This window comes from Phalacrocorax carbo, chromosome 1 (assembly GCF_963921805.1).
Source record: "Phalacrocorax carbo chromosome 1, bPhaCar2.1, whole genome shotgun sequence".
Classification (NCBI taxonomy): Eukaryota; Metazoa; Chordata; class Aves; order Suliformes; family Phalacrocoracidae; genus Phalacrocorax; species Phalacrocorax carbo.
In genome coordinates, this window is record NC_087513.1 from 48,389,103 (window position 1) to 48,408,589 (window position 19,487).

The 19,487-nt window shown below is 37.9% G+C and overlaps 1 protein-coding gene across 2 annotated transcripts in view; it reads right to left on the reverse strand.

Annotated features, from left to right (window-relative positions):
• Positions 1-19,487, reverse strand: part of KITLG (KIT ligand) — a 53,980-nt gene that overhangs the window by 14,760 nt on the left and 19,733 nt on the right. For both annotated transcript variants that reach the window (XM_064450569.1, XM_064450565.1), the window contains exons 2-5: positions 12,686-12,799; positions 7,233-7,295; positions 2,435-2,614; positions 357-519 (exon numbers count right to left, since the gene is read on the reverse strand). In XM_064450569.1, coding sequence (XP_064306639.1) covers positions 357-519; positions 2,435-2,614; positions 7,233-7,295; positions 12,686-12,799 — 520 coding nt within the window. The remainder of the gene's footprint in view (positions 1-356; positions 520-2,434; positions 2,615-7,232; positions 7,296-12,685; positions 12,800-19,487) is intronic.

Sequence of the window (19,487 nt, forward strand, 5' to 3'; positions counted from 1 at the left end):
AGGCTCCTTTCCTGCCTTATAAAATTCAAATAGAGCATTGATAGAAGATAAGAAAAACAATGTAAGAAGATGATCCAGGATATATTTGGGATGAAAAGAAATAGAGCAGAGTATTGTGAGGTTATTTGGTTTATATTAAAGAACCATGTCACTAGGAGCGATGGCACTAGTTTTACTGCCAGATAGAACATGACTTAGCACAGAAATACAAGCTTCGGTTTTGGTAGTAATTTCAACTGTCAGTAAAAAGGAGATATGGAAGTACAGCATCAGATCCTTAGCATCTCTGAAATCAAAGGAAAATCACTAATTTATATCTACTTAGATTCTTTTCCCCAAAATGAGAGCTATCTTACCATTCTCTGGTGTTTCTACTGTTGAAGGCAGAATGCAGTCATTTTTATCCAATGTGTCTGCAAACTTCTTGTAGACCTCAATGGTATTATTAAAGTGCCTAAAAAATTCCTCAGGAATGAAGCGACCTTCTTCATAAAGGTGACCATTTTCTTTTACAAAATCCTAGGGTAAAATATAGAATTCAACTTGAAAGAGGGTTGAGAGATGCTCATTTCAGCACCCCAACAGATGACAAAAATATCCAAAGATGACACAAAATAGTTTAAAATTTTAACCTGAAGAAGACCAAATTTACTGTATACAATCCTTATAAAACATACAAGCCCTCTGTTCTGAGGATTTCAAATTAGCTTTGCAAATAGAAATAAATTATTAATCCAGTGTTGTAAAATTGCCAACGAATGAAAGGCAGTCTCCCATCCTACACTGAAAATGAAGAGAATTGTTTTTCTTATTTCCCTCATTAAAAAAGCTACCTTGATTTCTCATTACTTTGCAACGTTCCACATGATCCTTTTAATCTGAACACAGGAACACAACACAATCATAGCTATTGTCATAAGAGTACAGGGAACAGAATACAATAGCTGGGATACACTACTGCGCAGAAGCAGGCTGAGATCCCTGATAATGTACCTAAAAATAAGAGCAGGGCTATAAACAAGGAAGCCAAATTACTCTGAGGTCTAACAGACAAGTGTGTTATGCCAGACTAAACAACAAGATTGAGGTCCATGCTAAGATCATTGATGGTTATCTTCTTTTTTCCTTTTTACCTGACTCTGGCTTTCATAACAACTGTTTCTCATACCAGCATGTTGGCCTGAGGTTACTCTGTACTCCCAAGGAGGAGGACAGTGGTAAGAACATGGGTTAAGTATGTACTAAGGAATACTTCCTAATTTTGGCTACAAAATTATTTTATTTTTAATGCTGAATGTACTAGACCTAAGATAATACTTCTCTGAAGAAATCAATAGCTACTTGTTTCTCTGAATTACAGGATATTTACTACATTCCACAAAGTAAAATTCCTCTTCCCTAACCACATCCCAGCTGAGTGCTTTTAATCACCAGGACAAGAATAGAAAAGAAAAAAAAAAATACATAAATTGAAGATTGGACAGAATTCAGTTTGAAATGGAAAGGTAGGGAATGTCTAAATACTCTCAGCAATATAAAGCCAATATATGACAAGGTTATAAGGTTATGCCACTCTAAATGAGATTGAGTGGTTCAGTCCATTTGATTCATTCTGATTATTAAAAAGCTGCAATTACAACAGCTAAGGACTTACTTGACAAAAATAAATATATATGGAAGATTAAATCCTTGCCCTAAAGAGCATGATGGATTTTGCCCATTTTGTTCAGTGGGACAAAACCTTCAACTACAGAACTTATTTTTAATTATCGATAGACTGGTTAGAGCTGGGTAGGGGATTAGGAACGTAATTTCTCCCCCCCATCATATCCACACAAGAGAATCAGACATCTCCTGAGTGAGGCTCCTGGAATCCTTCTAGCCACTGTTGGAATCCAGAAACGCATGGAAATGGGCTGATATCCTCTAGTCTTTGCTGTGTCTTTGTATAAAAAAGTTCATTAAACCATGGCGAAACTTTCAGAGCTTCACACACTGTGATACATACTAAGAGTATATTAATAGCTTCAACCACATCATCTTTAAATTTACATTAGGATCACTAGCAAAATTAATAATTTAAGATGGATGCACAAGGAAGATTTCTGCCAGTTTCAAACAGACCAGAATGAATTAATTATCTTAAAGATGATGGTTACATTTTTGGCTACTTAAATAACTGTATACAGGTCATTGTATATACTGTAATTCCTTGCAAGCCATTTTCCTTTGAAGCAGGAAATAATGACTAGCCAAAGTTAGCACAGTGTACTCAGAGCATTTCTAAACAAAGTAGGATTTCAGATGTACAAGAATATAAATAAGAACAAATCTAACAAAGCTTTGGACATTTTAAAATTATTACTGAGTACTGTGCAGCAGAAAGTTCAATAAAAATGTCCAGCATAAAAGCAGAAAATCTGTATAAGATTACCTTATTTTTATCAAAAGCTAGGCATGCCATAAGATCATTAATTATCCTGGTGAGATTATTGATGATTGAATAGTTGCTTAAAACATCAGACATATCTGAAATATCTGAAAATTTCTGGAGAAGATTATGTAGACTCCTTGAAAATTCAGGCACCATCAAATGCAACCAACAGTGATTAGGCTGTCAGGGGATAGAAAGAGAAACAGAGAGGTAGATTAAATATCAGACTTTTGCAAAAACTGGTCAAGCAGCTCAAAGTGCAAAATTAAATTAGACAGTTCTTTCCAATATAAATTATCTTGGAAGTCTAAATTAAAATTTGTCTTCTTTAGTGTGTCCAACTTTCTCTTTAGTGCTTTTGGTAACATTTCTATTCTCCCTGATACCGATATATTTATGGTTGTCTGTTAAATTCCATCCCTTCATTAAATTCTTAATGAATGCTAAGCATCAGTCTGTTGAGAATTTGAGCCTTGGGACATACCACTGTGAACCTTCTTCCATGCTTTCATTAACCTTTTTTTTTTTTTTAAATAACTACTGCTTTAACAATTCTCTCCAGACTTTCTTTAAACCAATCTCAGTTTTTATTTTATTATTGTTACCTTACATGACTCAGTTAACTCCAAAGATCCTTGATTTAAATCTCTTCTAAGGAAGGTTTCCTTAAATGTTTTGCATGAAATCCATGTGTGCTTTCATCCACCTTTAAACTAGTTAGCTTAGTTAACTCCTCTTCTGCTTTTTCACTAAAGGCCATTCTTGAGAACAGTTTCTAGATCTAAAATTCTTTCTTTTCCTGAGTTTTCACTGACAAAATGGTTCTGTGCAGCCTGATGTGGTATCTGCCACATCTGTGCCACTGGAATAGAGTTCAAATCCTTTCACTGACACCTATGCAATTAGTTTGCAGACAAAGTTTGTACAGCTGTTCATGTGATTGAAACCTGGACATTCATCTTGCTGCTTTAGAGGGAGTCATTAACTATTTACTTAGATTTACATAACAGTAGTCATGTAAATAAAAAAGCCACCCAGCCAAGGAAAAACCCTAACTCGATATGGTCAGCAAAAATATAGGTAAGGCATTAGTCACACTGCAACATGTACCCAGGAATTCCTTTCCAATAAATACTGAATTTTTAATGGCAAATGTTATGGGAATTTATTCCATATGTTAAGCTATTTTTTTTCAGTGGTTAAAAATGTCTCAGGATCACTAAAGCCTGCCAGATATGAAGATCTTGGCCCAGCAACTCCTAAGTACTCTCAGTATCACTAAATCAGTTTCCAATTGCTTCCCGGTGGATGGGCAGCATCCGCTGAATCCATCCACTCTACCTTCTGCAGCGCACAGTAAATGTTTAGCAATGTATCTGCTTATGGACTTAATCTTATTTTACTCAGTTTCTGCAATAAACCTGCATACAGGTTCTTTATTAAAAAAAAAAAATCTACTACTATCAATATCATCACTTGGCAACAAATTACTCTCTTGGTGACACCAGTGTTGTTCTGCCTTGACGCGTAAATGTTTTTGATGAGGAAAAACACACTTTGCGCCTTCAAAGACTAACCAGACTATTAGGCTTCCAGGCTTAGAGAACCAAATGTAAATACATTCTTCAGCTCCACCTGACTTTTCACTTTTGTGTACAGCTCTCACATGCTGATAACAAGTGGCAAGTCAGTATTATCACCTTCTGTAATTATCTCAACAATTACTTAAAAAAGAATGAAATAAAATGTTAAATGGATGGCATCTGGCTTGATTCTGCTTCCATTTTTTCCTTCAAGCACAACAATGGAAGGGGACAGGCAGAAGCAAATAAATCAGAGAAAGCTTGTTGCAATGTACTCCATTCAAGCAGCATGCATTGTGCCACGTGCCATTGGCCTTACAAGACAGACAATGCATTTTTCTCTGCTTTGGTGTAGGAACATGGATGCAGAACTTCTGTGCTTCCCTGTACTGCAAAACTGGAAGCTCTTTTCCTCTGAGCTTTTGTGGGTGTTCTCCTCTGGCAGGGAGTAGCAAAAGCTTGCTGCATCTCCTAGTGAGCATTTGGCGATTCCAGCAGGGAACCTATTTTGTTGCTCCTGTGGTTTAGCGCATGTGTGAGAGTCTCCTCTGACCGAACTGTTCTGACCTACAAAGCTGTATTTTATGAGACCTTTAAGTTTTCTTTTCAGTAATATCAAGCTGTGCAATCACTTGTTATCTCAATGCCTACCAAACACACGGATGAAACTGCTGAAATTGAGAAAATGTGATGTTTGCAAGGAAAAATGGAGGTTTAATTCTGCTTTTTTGTGCAAACTTTGACCAAGATTTACATTTTAGGGCAACTACAAACATGACTTCCCTTGTACTTCCAGGTAGTCCTCATTTAGCTTTTTCTTTCCACACCTACCTAAAAGTTTGAAGTTTATGTCCTAAGTTCAGCTTCTGCTGTTGTCATTTTTGCCTTTTAACCTTCAGGTTAGACTACACGGTTCATTCCATGCGAGACTACTTTTAAAGCCACTCAGATGCCTTGAGCTAGTGCATAATGCAACAGCCCTTCTGTTTAATGGATTGGGTCAGTCTGTTCCTGTTACATGCACTACACTGGCTTCCCATCTGCTTTGCATGCACCCTGCCTTTCTACCTTTAGTCATCTACATTTGAGACTTGCTACCTTGGGTACATTTCCCACTTTATGCACACACTGAAGATTGAAATCTATTGAAAAGAAAACTGCAGAGCACCATTTCAATCCTTTCAGAGCTGAACAAAGGGCATTCACCTTATACAAAGCCACAGGTTTCCCAGCTTGCAGGGACCTTGCAGAACCCAGAGAAAACCTACTTATTCAGCCAGCCTTTGTGGTGGTATGTGCAACAGAACCTGAAATCCCCAGAGAGGAATTTGGCAAAGTGGGATGTGAATACCACTGAATACTTCCTGCAAAGGCATGTGGCCAAGAGCTGCACCTTCCATCACCATGACTTAAAGTGGCATATGAGCAAAGGGGATATGGAAATCCCAGCTCTGAACTTCTCTTCTTCCTATTTATTTCTTGGCTGCTTGTCATAAATGTAAACTGGATCTAAGTTTCTGGATATGAATCAGCAAGATGTCACGGCATTTAAACTATAGAAAAGAAAGTGTGTCCTGGCAGCCAAAACTGAACCACAGAGCGAGGTAAGAGTTAAGCAGTGAGAACAACCAGGACTCTTTGCTCAAGCAGGCTCCCTGGCCTTCTTCATCTGTAGTGCCAGCCTCCCCAGGAGCGCAGTGGAGGGAACAGCCCCAATCCTACCTGGCTTTTGCCTATCAATTGCCTTGCTCATCCTGGAGGCTGCAGAACAGTACTTGGGCTATGGCTATCCTCCACAGATGTGACTCTCATCACATCAGGTACCAAAATCATTGAATTTCTAGAAGTACCACAGCCAGGGGATGGTGGCAACCAGTCTTACTTCCTTTTTATCTGGATATTGGCTGTTTTCAGAAATGGAAATGTTCCCATTAGTTTTAATGATATTATATAGGATCTAGTACCTGACTTCCATAACATTTGTTCTGCAGAGTTTTTCTGCCTAAGGAATCAAGTTTAAACTGGGGTTTCTAAAGTACATCAACTTTTAGTAAAAGCCTTAAGCTTCCAACAAAACTCCTAAGAATACTGCCAGATCTACCATAGTACCTTGTAACCTTATGTCTCAGGGCCCTTCACTATCCCACAGCCTCCTTTTCCTCCAGCCATCTCCTTGTTTTTCAGGACTGAGAGAACGTTGCTTTTGCCATCGTTCTCCAATACCAATAGGGAATATTGCTAGATTTCCTATGAAGTTGTAGGATAAGATGCATTTTTATATGTGTATCATGCACAAATTGAATTCTCATAATGAAAACTTTGTACAGACACAAAACCAGCTTCTTACATCTACCAAATGATTTCCAACTACTGTTGTGAGTGTACAGTGATTCATTCTTAAGACAGGCACAATATTGTTCAGTTTAGCTGGCAAACTAGTCCTTTTCTTGCTTTTTTTCTTTCCTTAAAACAATATAGTACAGTATAGCATTTAGCATAATTTCTACTTTCACCTTGTTTCTTTCTCTCCTTTTTCTTGCAGTGTATGCAACAACCAAGAGAGCAGGAAAAATGTTGATAATATTTAGTAGAATAAGCAATAAGATAGTATGAAAAAGTTTTTAATACAAATGCTAAAAAATTTTAAAGAAGGTTGATGATGCTTATTTGAGAGTATCACTATGTATTAAATATGGGATTATATAGAAAGAATAATATAAAGCATGTCTGAATGAAATAATGTCCTTGCTTTCTACCAGTTTGTTTAGTTACTGATGCTACCATTTGCTGAACTTAGGGTTCTCTTTTTTGGCTACTCAGTATTTGTTGTGCTTTAATGGCATTTCCACTGGCTGAAATGAGAAGAACATTCTACAGTATATTCCAAAGTACAATTAGAAAGAAACGACTTCTTTAAGAAAGCAACAATTTTCAATTGCCATAATGAAAAAATACCGTAGTTTGACTTTTTTCCAGAGAAAATGTTACAAAAATTTAATATGAAGAAACATTTTTCTAAGATTTCTGTAATTAAAAAGTTTTTAAGTGACTCTCTACATTCCTTCTAAATGAATAGTTGCAAAGCGTATGAAAAGTGAAATAACCATTATTTAGCTGTAACTTACTGAGCCATAGGACTAGGTACAAAACATTATAGCCACCACTGGCTCTAGTGGGCTACTTTATTTGAATTAACTTGAAGTGGTTGTACATACCAGACTATCCATCTTCGGGACATATTTAAGGGTTATCATATAATCATTTGGGAGATTTCCAACCTACAATAAACAGATAATAAAAATGTTATTACTGACTACACTATCAAATAATCAACACAAATTTTCAGTAAGCTACCACGTGCAAAAGCTTACAGACTCAGTTTCCTGTAGAACTGCTACTGATTCTTATTTGCTCACAAGTGAAGCATCTTTCCACACCTCTGTAACATTCCCAGGTCTGATCTGATCATGTTCAATGCTACCACTTCTCAGCAGAATTAAAGTCAGTAATGTGATTAGGAGAAGTGATCTGAGATCATTTGTTACTTCAGAAACTCCACTGCATTTTCATCTTTTAATGGCACGTCTTGAAGTGACACTTTCTGTGTAACCCCAACCGCTCCAAACAGTAGAGGATCCAGTAGTCTCTAAGCCTTTTTCCTTCAAATCATTTCCAACTCTAGCAAGCATCTGAACCTAAAGAAACACCTGCCTGCCTTGCGCTTAGTTACGTACCAGGCCAGAAAAACACGTGATCACAACTTTAACTTTGAAGCTGTGCCTCTTACTAATGATGAGCAATCTAATTATATCATAGCAATGTCCTAGGGCAAAGGGGAGCTTCTGCACATGTAAGCTGAGCGTGGCTTTGCAGATGTGGGTGAGTACGGGCTGTGCTGAAGCAAGGACAGGGAGCAGAAGAAGGGTTCTCACTGAATTATACAATGCAAGCTGCTACAGCTGAAACCCAGCACCACCATGAGATATGGTTGACCATGTGGGGAATGTGCTGAGGGCAGAGATGAAGAGGGAGATGCTGCCATGATCCACAATCTCTTCAAGTATTTTTTTTTCAAAAGGTTTACCGATACTATGATGTTTAGTGATACAACAAATTTATTTTCTTTTGTAACATTGAAAGATTCAGTCGATGTTTCTCATCCTGCTTTGAAATCCATTTAGACAAAAGACAACAAGCACATATATAGATCCTTTGGTGAAGCAGAATCTATACTTTGTTCAGCAAAGCCTTTCTACTTCTTCAGGTTAAAGATCATTCTGTTATGGCTGCTTTTGATTCTGCTGCTATAGCAACCAGCACAGGGATTATTTTTTTTCCTGTGCAGTTTTTTGGTAGTATTTTGTTTGACATAACAGAAATTTTTATTTGTTAGCTAAAATTTAGTTTCAGTTAAAGATTCAGACAGCAACTTCAAAATGTTATGGTTCTACAAATGATCAAGGACAATGCTTAGGCAGAGTCACTAGTGAATTCCAAATGTTTTTTTTTATTTACAGCACGGGCTGAGCCATGATCTTTCAGTTCAATGACATCTAGCTTTCTCCTACAGCTTTAAAAAACAAGTTTTATACAAATGATCCTGGTAAATTCCTTTCCTTAGAACAATTTTCTTTTTTTATTTTTATACCTACACATTCTCAAAGCAGCATTTGCAGAAGCGCTGCTAAAATTCTCTATATCAATTTCTATTTACTTGGCATCTGATTTATTCTGAATCTTCATCCAAAAATTTTTTTATATGTTTCCTTCCTCTGAAAACATCCTGACATCATGACACATTAATAGGTAATCCAATTTCTTTTCCAGCTTCCCTTGCATGCCTAGAGAGGTAGGATTAGCAGCACTTCAAGCAGCAAAGATAGTAAAGACGTTACTGTATGTGCAAAGTTTCCCACACTCACTCTAGAGGGCTTCAAGACTTGGCAATGTCAGCAAAAGCACTGTTCTTTAAGAAAGGTCACTGGAAGATTAAATGTGTTCCAAATCAATGAACACTACAAGAATTGATATGCATTATGTATACAATCTACTTTACTGGCATCAGAGCCTGTCAAGCACTTCTCATGCACAGTTAAAAAAATGTAACTGCCCAAGAGCTCTTACAGCTTCTCAAACAAAGCTGGAGAATACAGCTCAGCCTCAGGATTTTCCTCCTTGACAGACTGTGAATCAGAAAAGATATTTTTGAATTTACTACTAAAAATGAAGATCACTGGCGGGGAGGGTGTCAAACACAAAATATATGCCCTGCCTCAAAGACAAAACAACTTGTTAAAGTTTTATTGATTAAACTCCACATACCAGATGCTCTGTTGATGGTAAATCATGGAGCTCAGTCAAAGCGAGGGAGGTATATTTATGTCCCAGTCGGACCTCCCAGCTCACACACAGAAAATAGGGTATAGCCCCGGATGTAAGAGTGAAGGGTATGTTTGTACTAAATCTGTGCATTTTGCACTCTTTTGCTTTCCAGAAATTAGTCTTGAAATTTCGTTGAAGACTAACCACCAAGACTATGATCCAAAAACAACCACCTGATTTTCAACTGCTTAAATGATCCTGAAAGGAATGAAAGGACTCTGCTTCCCTGCTTTGTGCGAGGTGCCTGACTACTGTGGCTCCCAACAAGGAGCAGAGAAGAGGGCTCTGAGTTGCCTGAGCAGAGGGGGATGGAAAGGGAGTGTCCCTTGAAACTCTCTAAGTCCCAGAATGGCTTTTTTGGTTCCTCTACTCAACACAGTGACAAATCTGCCAGCAACAAAACACCTGCCTGCATGACTTACCTTGGTTCAGACAAAAGCAACAGTTTTGATGATTACAGACAACGTCACCTGATAATCTTGAAAAGTAACATATAGAATTAAAAGAACCCTGCATTGCAGTGAAAATGCCATAAAAAGTTTCTCTGATTTATTGGGTGTGTGTGGTTGTAGAAATCCTATCAGGCTCTGAGAAGAGGTGAAGAACAGGGAATCTAGACTTATGCCTTTAAATCCATATAAAACCAACATTAAGTGCTATATTCCCAGTTGTAACAAAACCTCAAACTGGGGAATGTAAGATCACTTTTGACATACAGAGGTCTGAATATTTAATACAGCACTGTTAACATTGCATAACCCAAATATACTGTTAAAATATGTCATGGTCACACAGATGGGGAGATGAAAAAGGGATGTTGTAAAAGCAATTTGGGTTCCATAAACTACTCTTTCATGACAACAGCAGAATATAAGAGACATGACCTACCTCTATAGTCAAGTGCTTTGAAATGAGGGCTACTGCTCTTGGAAATTCTCTTTATTGTGACTGTTTTGAGAATTTTAAGGACACAAGCTCTCATGTGGGAGTTCGTATTCTATGTACCAAGGATATACTCCATATGGCATTAAAAAACTGTACTTTTTAGCAAAATAATGTGATCAGTTAATATCTCCTGTTAACGTCTCCCTTCTTGTATTCACAGTTTCAGCTAATAGTATTTTGTTTCAAAAGTACTTTAAACCTTTTTTTTTTTTTTCATTTTTTCAGTGTCAAGTTGTCATGGTGTAGCACTTCAAAAGAGAATAAACAACTTGCGATACAGTCAGTTTAATTGAAACCAAGAGTTCTTACACTAAACTTAAGATACTAAACTTATTTCCATGTTATCCTTTCAGTTCAAGTGGCTTTATAGAAATTTTTTCCACATGAAGATTCTATGCAAATATTAACACAGACAGACAAAACAGGGATACAGAGTTTCCTCAAAACATTCTCACACACACAACTTAAAACAGAGAATCCAGGTGTCTGGGCTTTGTATTTTCTGCATTTCTCTGTTATTTCTCCAACCCAAAATATCTTTGAACTTACTGTTTAACTTCACCCAGATTTTCCATTTGGTAGAGAGATCTGAAAGGTATGGGTGTAAGTCAGGAGAAGGATCGTACAGCATCCTCACTGAGGAGTGGCTGGAGGAGCTCAGCCCTACCCTGCTTTGCTCAGGCTTGGCAGCGGCAGAAGCACAGTGCAACCTGGACAGTTGGCAGAGGCTTTCTTTCAGGAAAAGCAGCATATACACCAGAACGGTTGCCACACGAAGTCCTTCCTAGCCAGCCAGCAGCCCAAGCAAAAGGGGGTATATATCTGCCAAGTGCTCAAAACGTTGCTCAGCTAGGCTTTATGCGTAGGGGGCATGTGAGGGAACTAGCAACCACACTGTATGTGGAGAACTAAGAGGGGATGTGGAGGAGGGTGGGAGTATGGAAACAGTGCTGCAGGGATATGTGCAAGAACTGCAGTTGCTGATGAGTCTGGAGGAAGATGTAGGAACACGGTACAGAAAGTCACAGTCATATTAAAGACTAACTTTTTTTTTATGATACTATGTTTCTTTCATAATTTATCTCAAAAGCAAAGTGTGATTGCTCAAGCTACATGCAAATTTTTGTAACATGTATTTATACATTATTGAAGTTTAAATTTTACTAAAGGGAAAGTTAAACTGTTTGTTCTGACAAAAAGTTATTGCTAACCCTGTACTAGACAATTTCACCAGCCCTCACACGAGTTCTATTATTCTGTCATGCTTTCAACAGGTTTGGATCAAAGGTTATTACTCTTTCAAAAGATTTAATATTATCTTGAATAAACATGCCAGTACTTCAGAATTGTGCCTAAAGGGACTAATGTGAAGCACTAAGCATTTGAATAGGACTGTAAGGTACCCCCAGAGATTTACATTGTGAGCCAATGTATGTAATAATGCCCGAAGAAAACAAGTTAAGAACACTGCAAATGCAAGGGATTCCAAATCAAGTGTTTGATATTATTAATGCTGTTATAGCAACTGTTTTTCCATAATGAAGCCATAATTTTCAGCGTAAGTCGGTATGCTTGTTAAGCGTTCAGTATATATTATTTCATAAGAACTTTGGTGTTAGATCCTTCACTACTGCAAGTTAGCATAATCACGGACTTCAGTGGAGTTAAATACCAACCTCAAGCAGAGAGATGCAGTTTTTCAGGTTAATGCAGTGTTCAATGAAGTAACAGTTAAAATATACTTAAATGAATTCTGTTCTATAAAGCTATGAGTCCTTCAGAGCTAAACTTCCAGGTATAGGAAGAAGAGAGAGAAACCTGTAATGAGTGTAGCCCCGCTCACACATAAAGACTGTAAGAGGTTTTCAGTCGTTATTGCTTTGATTGCCACAACGATGTCTCATGCTGTACTATTTTTATATATGGCAAGTTTCCCCTATACCTAACAAATATTTCTGTTTCATTTCAGTTGTGTTTGCATCTGGTCTGCTCCACGCAAATCAGTAACACAAGATAATAATCTTTCATCTCCACGAGAAGCAATCCGATCCCAGACAACGTTTGAGGAAATCAAGAGTTCTGACAATTTCCATGGAGGTTTGGAAGGAGGAACACATATATGTACACACACCCTAGCTTGGTCAAGAAGGTCATCTCTTCAATAAACACTGAAACTATTCTCCAGTCTCTGCAATAAAGGTTTTCATTTTGATCAAGTGACAGACATTGATGGATTTTTTTTAATATTCCCCAGGTTCTAATACAGATTTGCTAATTTTGCTTAAAATGTAAGTGTCATTAGCCACTGATTATTGTTTAATTTAAAATAAAAGCTACTTACCAATTTTGCAATGTCATTCACATCATCTGTCACTGGATTCCCGCAGGAACTCTGGGCTTTGACAAGAGGATTAAGTAGGAGTAGTTGAAGACAAAAGCAAGTGATAATCCAAGTCTATTTAGTAAAAAAAAAAAAGAAACAAGAAAGCCCAAGTAAGCCATCTCCAAACATGAACTAACAAGTGACCGTAGTAATGTTTTTCATATACAAAGTCTAGATGAAACAATACTCTTCATCTTTCATGGGGACATACTCGTATCACTATAGTATAATCTTCATGGCAGGGATCCACAGAAATGCACTTAATCGATCTTTTCTTGATGCAAGTACCTTGAGAGTAATAATGGAAAACCTGGTATTGAGCCATCAGATTTTCGTGTGCAGGATCCTGATTAGGTGAGTCTCTGCAATGTTTACAGATACCAAAGAAGAGAGAGACAAACTTTGCAATATTATTCATCATCGACATAAGGCTTGTCATTCACCTGATAAGGTATTTGATAAACCTATGCTTCTAATGTGATAATGGTTGATAAGGAACAAAACTATACCAGACCACAGCAAGATAAAAGGAGAAAGTTCATAATCACAGCCATTACATTTGGGTACTTAAACTGCAAGCAAAACCACAACTGGACTCTGCCCAACTACTGAGATCTCAAGCAGCAATACAAATCATTCTCTCTAAGGGATGTGCCTTGGCCTCTCAGGAGTGGCAGCTTAGCTTTGGCACTATGTTCCCTTCCTAAATCATACTAGGAACAGCAACGCAATGTACTTACACAGGCTTGTGAGGCTTAGCCAGAAAAGCACCAGATAACTGGCTGCGAAGCACCTGGGTGTCTCCTTGACTGCACTGCCTGAACTTCCTTGCCTTCTGTTGTTCCTTGTGCTTTGCTGGTTTCCCACAGAACCCCATGCCAAGTTTAAGCTGCAGATCTTTATTTCCAGAATGTTAAAGTATTTAAGTTACGGATAATCAAAAGTTGCCTTGGGTTGTGAAGCTTCTTGTGCCAGTTGACTGAAACTGTCAGCAAGAGCCGATGATGGTGTACATTTACTGCAAGTATGGAGTTTGCCTGTGCAGGCTCCCGAGCCTCCATGAGGGCAGGACTGAGACAAAAATTTGCTTTTCCATGAACTAAGATGTGTCTCAGGCCTGTCTGTTCCCTGTGACAGATAGAGAGCTCCCGTCTCCAGCCTTGCCTTCAAATGCTATCCAACTTCTCAGTTCAAGACCAAAGGAAATCAAGCAACATAGATGAAGCTCTCTAGGAAAGCAGGGAGAAAAAAATCATAGATTTAAAAGATTAAGTATCATTATAGTAACCTAGAGGGGCTAAGAAAGCATGATGATAAAGGTCACTCAGGAGCTACATAAATATGACAGAACAGTGACAGGCACATTCCCTAGAGCTGTTAAATGGCAGGTAAATCTCTCTCTTGTATCTTATATCTCTTAAATCTTATATGTATCTTACATCTCAAGTAAAACCGGTCATTCACTTTGTTAGAATATAGCTTCCTGACTAATTTAGGCAAAATCTGTGCGGGCTGCTGGTGGCAAAGATAAACTAGCCTCCTCCCCTTGCCTCTTTCACCGGTACTGAAGAGATGGTTTAGCCAGCTGTACTCGGCAGTCAACTTCCATTTTTGTTTCCTGTGCTGTTTTTCTGGTGGGCCAGCTTTCCAACCCTAACTGATACAGCAGAAATGCTCCATTACAGATGGGACAAGCTGGGACTGCCTGTTTCAGTGGAGCCTCCACTTGGCTTTCCCTAAACTCTACCTTCACAAACCACAGGATCATGACAATGGGTAGACTTACACAAAAGAAATCATAAATACTCTAAGCAAAGGACACATTCAATATGCAGCATGTCTTCTCAGAATGCCTTATGCTTCAACATAACTAGGATTTAGAAATACTTTTAATTTAATATTTGTACAAGAGATTATTGAGAATAATTGCCTATGATTTGAAGCATTAAGAATAAGTACCTAACTTGAATTTAGGTACTTAACAGTCTTACAAAACCTCTGTATCTCATGCTATACAAAGCTTTGCAGTTATATGTCTATGAACAAGCCAAGCTCTTGGGAGATGCAATGAAATTGGGCTCAGAGCCACACTCAAGACATAACATACAGTGACCCTGTGTCTATTCCTTGCTTTCCAGTGAAACTGTAGTGAGACCTGGAATGTGGGAACCTGGTTCTTCTGACTTTCCTCCTCTGGAGTAATTTGGCCAACCTTGGTGTGTTTGTACCTCTGCTTCTGTCTTTTGTACGCAGCAGTGACAGCGATGCTGTTAGTCTCTGAAAGAACGTTTGAGAGCTCCTTGCAATGTGTAAAAGCTCAAAGTTGTTTAACAGCTAGCTTTAAGTGGTCAGAGAAACATCTCTCTTCTTACATAAGCTCCAGAATCACAGAGGAAACCAAAGGGGACCTCAAGTTAACAGCCTACTTCCCAGCTATGAGTTTTGGATCAAAATTGTTATAAAAAAAGGCAAGAAATTAATGACAGCCAGCTCCAAAATGGACTAACTATACTGCTTTCAAGAATCAAAAAAAAAAGAGTAGTTCTACCTTCAGAGTTAAACGGTACACTAGCAGTTATACTCGCCAGCATTCAGGTCCCTGAATGCTGTTCGTTGGAGATGGAGTCCATGCCAGAAATTGCCGACTAGGTTCCTCAATACTGAGTAGTATGTAAAGGAGGATGAAATTTGTTCATTGACTTGTGTCGCTGTCACAAGACAATGTTTAACCTAACAGTCTAATAATCAAAAAGTAACCAAACTCTTTAACTGGAAATACTTTTTTGCCAGATCAACTGAGCAATATTAATGAAAGCATTAGCACACTGCAAATAAAACCAGAACTCTGCTACATCTTGCCAATTTTCATACTTCTGGATCTAAAGACAACCCATACATGAACCTTAAAATCACTACACATTTTAAAATTATGCAAATCAATAAGAACACACTTCTTTTCCCTATGTAAATAATGGGATTTAAAAGCATAATAATTTTTATAACTGCTATTAAAAACAAACGCTTTGTAAATTTTGAGATGATTTGAGGTTTTTCTTGCTTATTTGTTCCTTGTGTCATCCAACAGGAACTGAAAATCGGCAAAATACTGCTAGTTTCAACATGCCTATTATCTGAAATCTTTTAATTATTTGTACTTACAAAATATTTATATTACACATGCCTACAGGCACATTGTATGTTAGGACTGTATAGATCAAAGAGCTAAGACATTTTTGTGTTATTTACTAATGACCAAACCTGCTGTTTGAGCAAAACTTGAATAGACTGAATTAAATCAAGGACAGAACAAAAGGGAAGCTTAAACAACAGCTTTATAAATAGAGATTCCAGTTTTACACTTTACTAAGCATAAATGAAAGTTACCCACACACTACTCATAACAGATTTCCATATATAATTACTTCTAAGCTAAAAGAGGATTTTCAAAGCTGGCCACAGGATTTAATCACACATCACCTACCAGCATTAAATTGAAGAATTATGGCAGACAGGAGGCAGACCTGTACACCAAAGAGTCTCTTCCTATTTTTGGCTCAAGAATTATTCATTTGTTTTTATATTCTGAAATCTCTTGAATACTGAATATTGAAGTTGCTTTTGTGAAAGGGAAGAAGTAATGGTTAGACTGGAAAGGATAATTCTAATTAAAGATTTTGAGTTGCACGTTCGATTATTCTGCAAGAGATTTTTACTATTGCTTATAAGCCGCAACCTATAATTTCAGTTAGCAACATTTTAGAGGCTTTGCTACCGATCCAGTTTGTTGAAGACCATATTTCAGTTGTAAATCAACAACCTTTTCATTTATGTTCTTCATTTACGATCTGGATTGTTGACAAAGGCTGCTGAATGAATGTTTTAGCATCTTTTTCACAGCATGCTATCAAAGATACTCAGTCATGCTGGTTAATGTGCAGCTAATTCCTTAAGCAGAAAGCAGCAAGGGGAATACCACATTGCTAAATAAGCCAAACACTGGAAAGTCTGGACATTTCCAAATATCTAGTTTATACTGATAACAATTCTATTCATAAGTAGGGGGAAATAATTAAAAAAAAAAAAACCCAAATAATAAAATGCAAAAAACCATTAAGCACAGAGAGATGTAGTAACCACACAGATGAATGGGTTATTCATTATAAAATTTCTTGCATTCAAATCATGTTAGCCATGGAATTTTTTGGTCCAGTTTCTTGAGCAAATCATCCAATTAACCACAACTAAGCCATGGCTGCAGTAGGGTTCGCTGACAATGTGGAACAATATTCACCCTGGGCCAGGCTTCCTAAATTTATTTTTCACTTTTGCTAATGCTGGGGTAGGAACATCCCTCAATATTGGCTCCTCAGGCAGTGTTTGTATGCTGCTTTGCAGAGGCACAACTTGTCAGCTTCTGCCACAGCCAACATTGGTTGGTCAGTCATGGACAGCTAACTTAATGTTCGTACTTCAGCCTTAGAAAGCCCTTTGTAAGAAGATTCAGGGAAAATGAAAGATGCAAGAAAAGATCTTTCTTGCCTTTATTTGTTTTGATCACAAAGCATCCAGAAGCATAAAAGCACAATAATTATTCCATCTTTTTACTAATCTATTTAGTTATTTAGCTGTGACAGAGGTAATTAAAGTAATAGAATAATTGTCTTTAATGAATTAAGAAATTCACTGTCAGTGTGGAAAAATCTTAAAGTGAAAGACGAGCGTTTCTACAGAATGCAATCCATTTTCATGGTATTCAGCAATACCTTCACCTGTGCAAACGACAGTGCTAACTTAGTACTCTAAATATCTGTGCCTAAATACTGCTTAAATGCTCGAGCCCCAAAAGAGTGAGTTAGGTGTGGTAAAAATGTCACTCACCCATGACCACCCAGTTCTGGAAGCAGTGTAGTATTTTGGCAAGCACATTTGGAACTGGATAAGTCCCTACACACTCTCAGGTACCCTGGAGATTACTTCAGTGTAGTTGGAGGAAACACTGTGTGATCCCTGAATAACATGTAGTTGAAACATGAAGTCCCATGTACGCCCATCATTGCCCTTGAAAAGACTGGCACTAGTCTAACCAACTATAAAACCCTATCAGCTGAGGTGCTCACTAACGAGTGACAGACCTGGGTTAAATTTCTTCTAACCAAGGTAATTCCAACTCATAGATATCTATATTTCTCTGATACCTACCTCGTAATCACCACCAGAGGCACGTTCCCACCTATGATGGCTTCCTAGCTAGAAGGGGCAAAATGGGGGTACACTGGTACTCCTGACCCTTACCTTTCAGAACATTTATGCATTTTACACTGGCAAGCTGTTATGTAGGAAAAAAAAAAGACATTCACTGCACAGGCATCAGAACATTTATGTGTATCCTCGTCTCGCACATGCTCCTCCATCTGGGCACCCTAACTTCTGGGAAGCTCCCCAGTCAACATGTGAGTTTTCTTGAACAACCTTTTGGCAGCCCTTTGAACAAAATGGAGGCTAACTCCAGCTCAGTGAGTCACCCTGCTGGGGTGAGACACCTAAAAATCTCTGGATCACACCCTACATGCTTTGTTATGATTACAAAAAGCAGATGCATACTTTTCTAGTGACTGATACTATTCTTTTTTTTTTTTTTTTTTAAACATTGATGTGTAGTAGGGAGAACAATGATAAAAGTAAACCAAATTCATCAGGGAGTATCAAAGTGATTTATTTGGATTCTGATTTAAACACAGACTACAGAAATGCTGGTTACTCTTTTTCAGAGTAACTTTTGGAGTGCTTTAGGCATGAAATGTTTGAACACGTATTCAGTTATTTACAAAATTCAGAATACTCTTCTACCCAGTTCTGCACATAGTATCCAAAACACATATTACGAGGGTACTTCATGGGGTAAAGGGGAAGGAAATTAATGGATTATTATTACAAACATAAGCAGGGAAAAGTGCCATTGCCCCCCATATTCAAATGAGTTCAATGGGCAACCTGCTTTCACAGTTAAATCTTTTTGTGACATTCTGTATTTGCCTTTTCATGGTGTTCCCAACTGAAAAATCTCTTCCCCTTAACCTTTGCACACTCACTTGCTTTCCTGTGAGGGACTTCTGGGATGCCTAATGACAACTGACAAGAACAGGATTTTTCAGGTAAATGTCCCTTTGGTGGCAGAATGCTAAAGTGGCACTTGCTGGACTCCACTAGCAACATGTGCAAAGGAAAAGCCAACTGCTGAATCCAGGTGCTTACAGACCTTGCTCCCTTCTAACATACACTGTTAATGAATCAGAAATAACTCTGTTGAGGTCAATGATAAAAACCAGTTCCAAACCTGTTAAATGCTAATGCAGAACTACTTGTTCTTCACTACTTTTTCAGCTGGAAGGAGAAACCATTCTCTAGTTCTGCCAAGTTCTGTACATCTTTTTTCCTGAGACAGACAAATTTAAAATACATGGTCTTACTGTGCTGAGAAAATGATGAATCACACTATTCTTTCCCACCATCCGATCCTGGGAAAACTAGGAAGCTGCTTAGACTATATGCCAACTTCATTTCATGCAACTTCAGTCCAATTGCTATCATTGCTACCCCTTCCAGCTCTCCTTGACAGACACAGAAGCAGCAGGCTGCTCCAGCCAATGTACTACTGTTGCGCTTTGGAAGGTGCAACCAAACTCCTGCTGTGTTGGGTTTGTGTGTTTCAGCTGAAACCAAAATGAACATGATAAGCAAGAAAAAGTGTAAACTGATACAG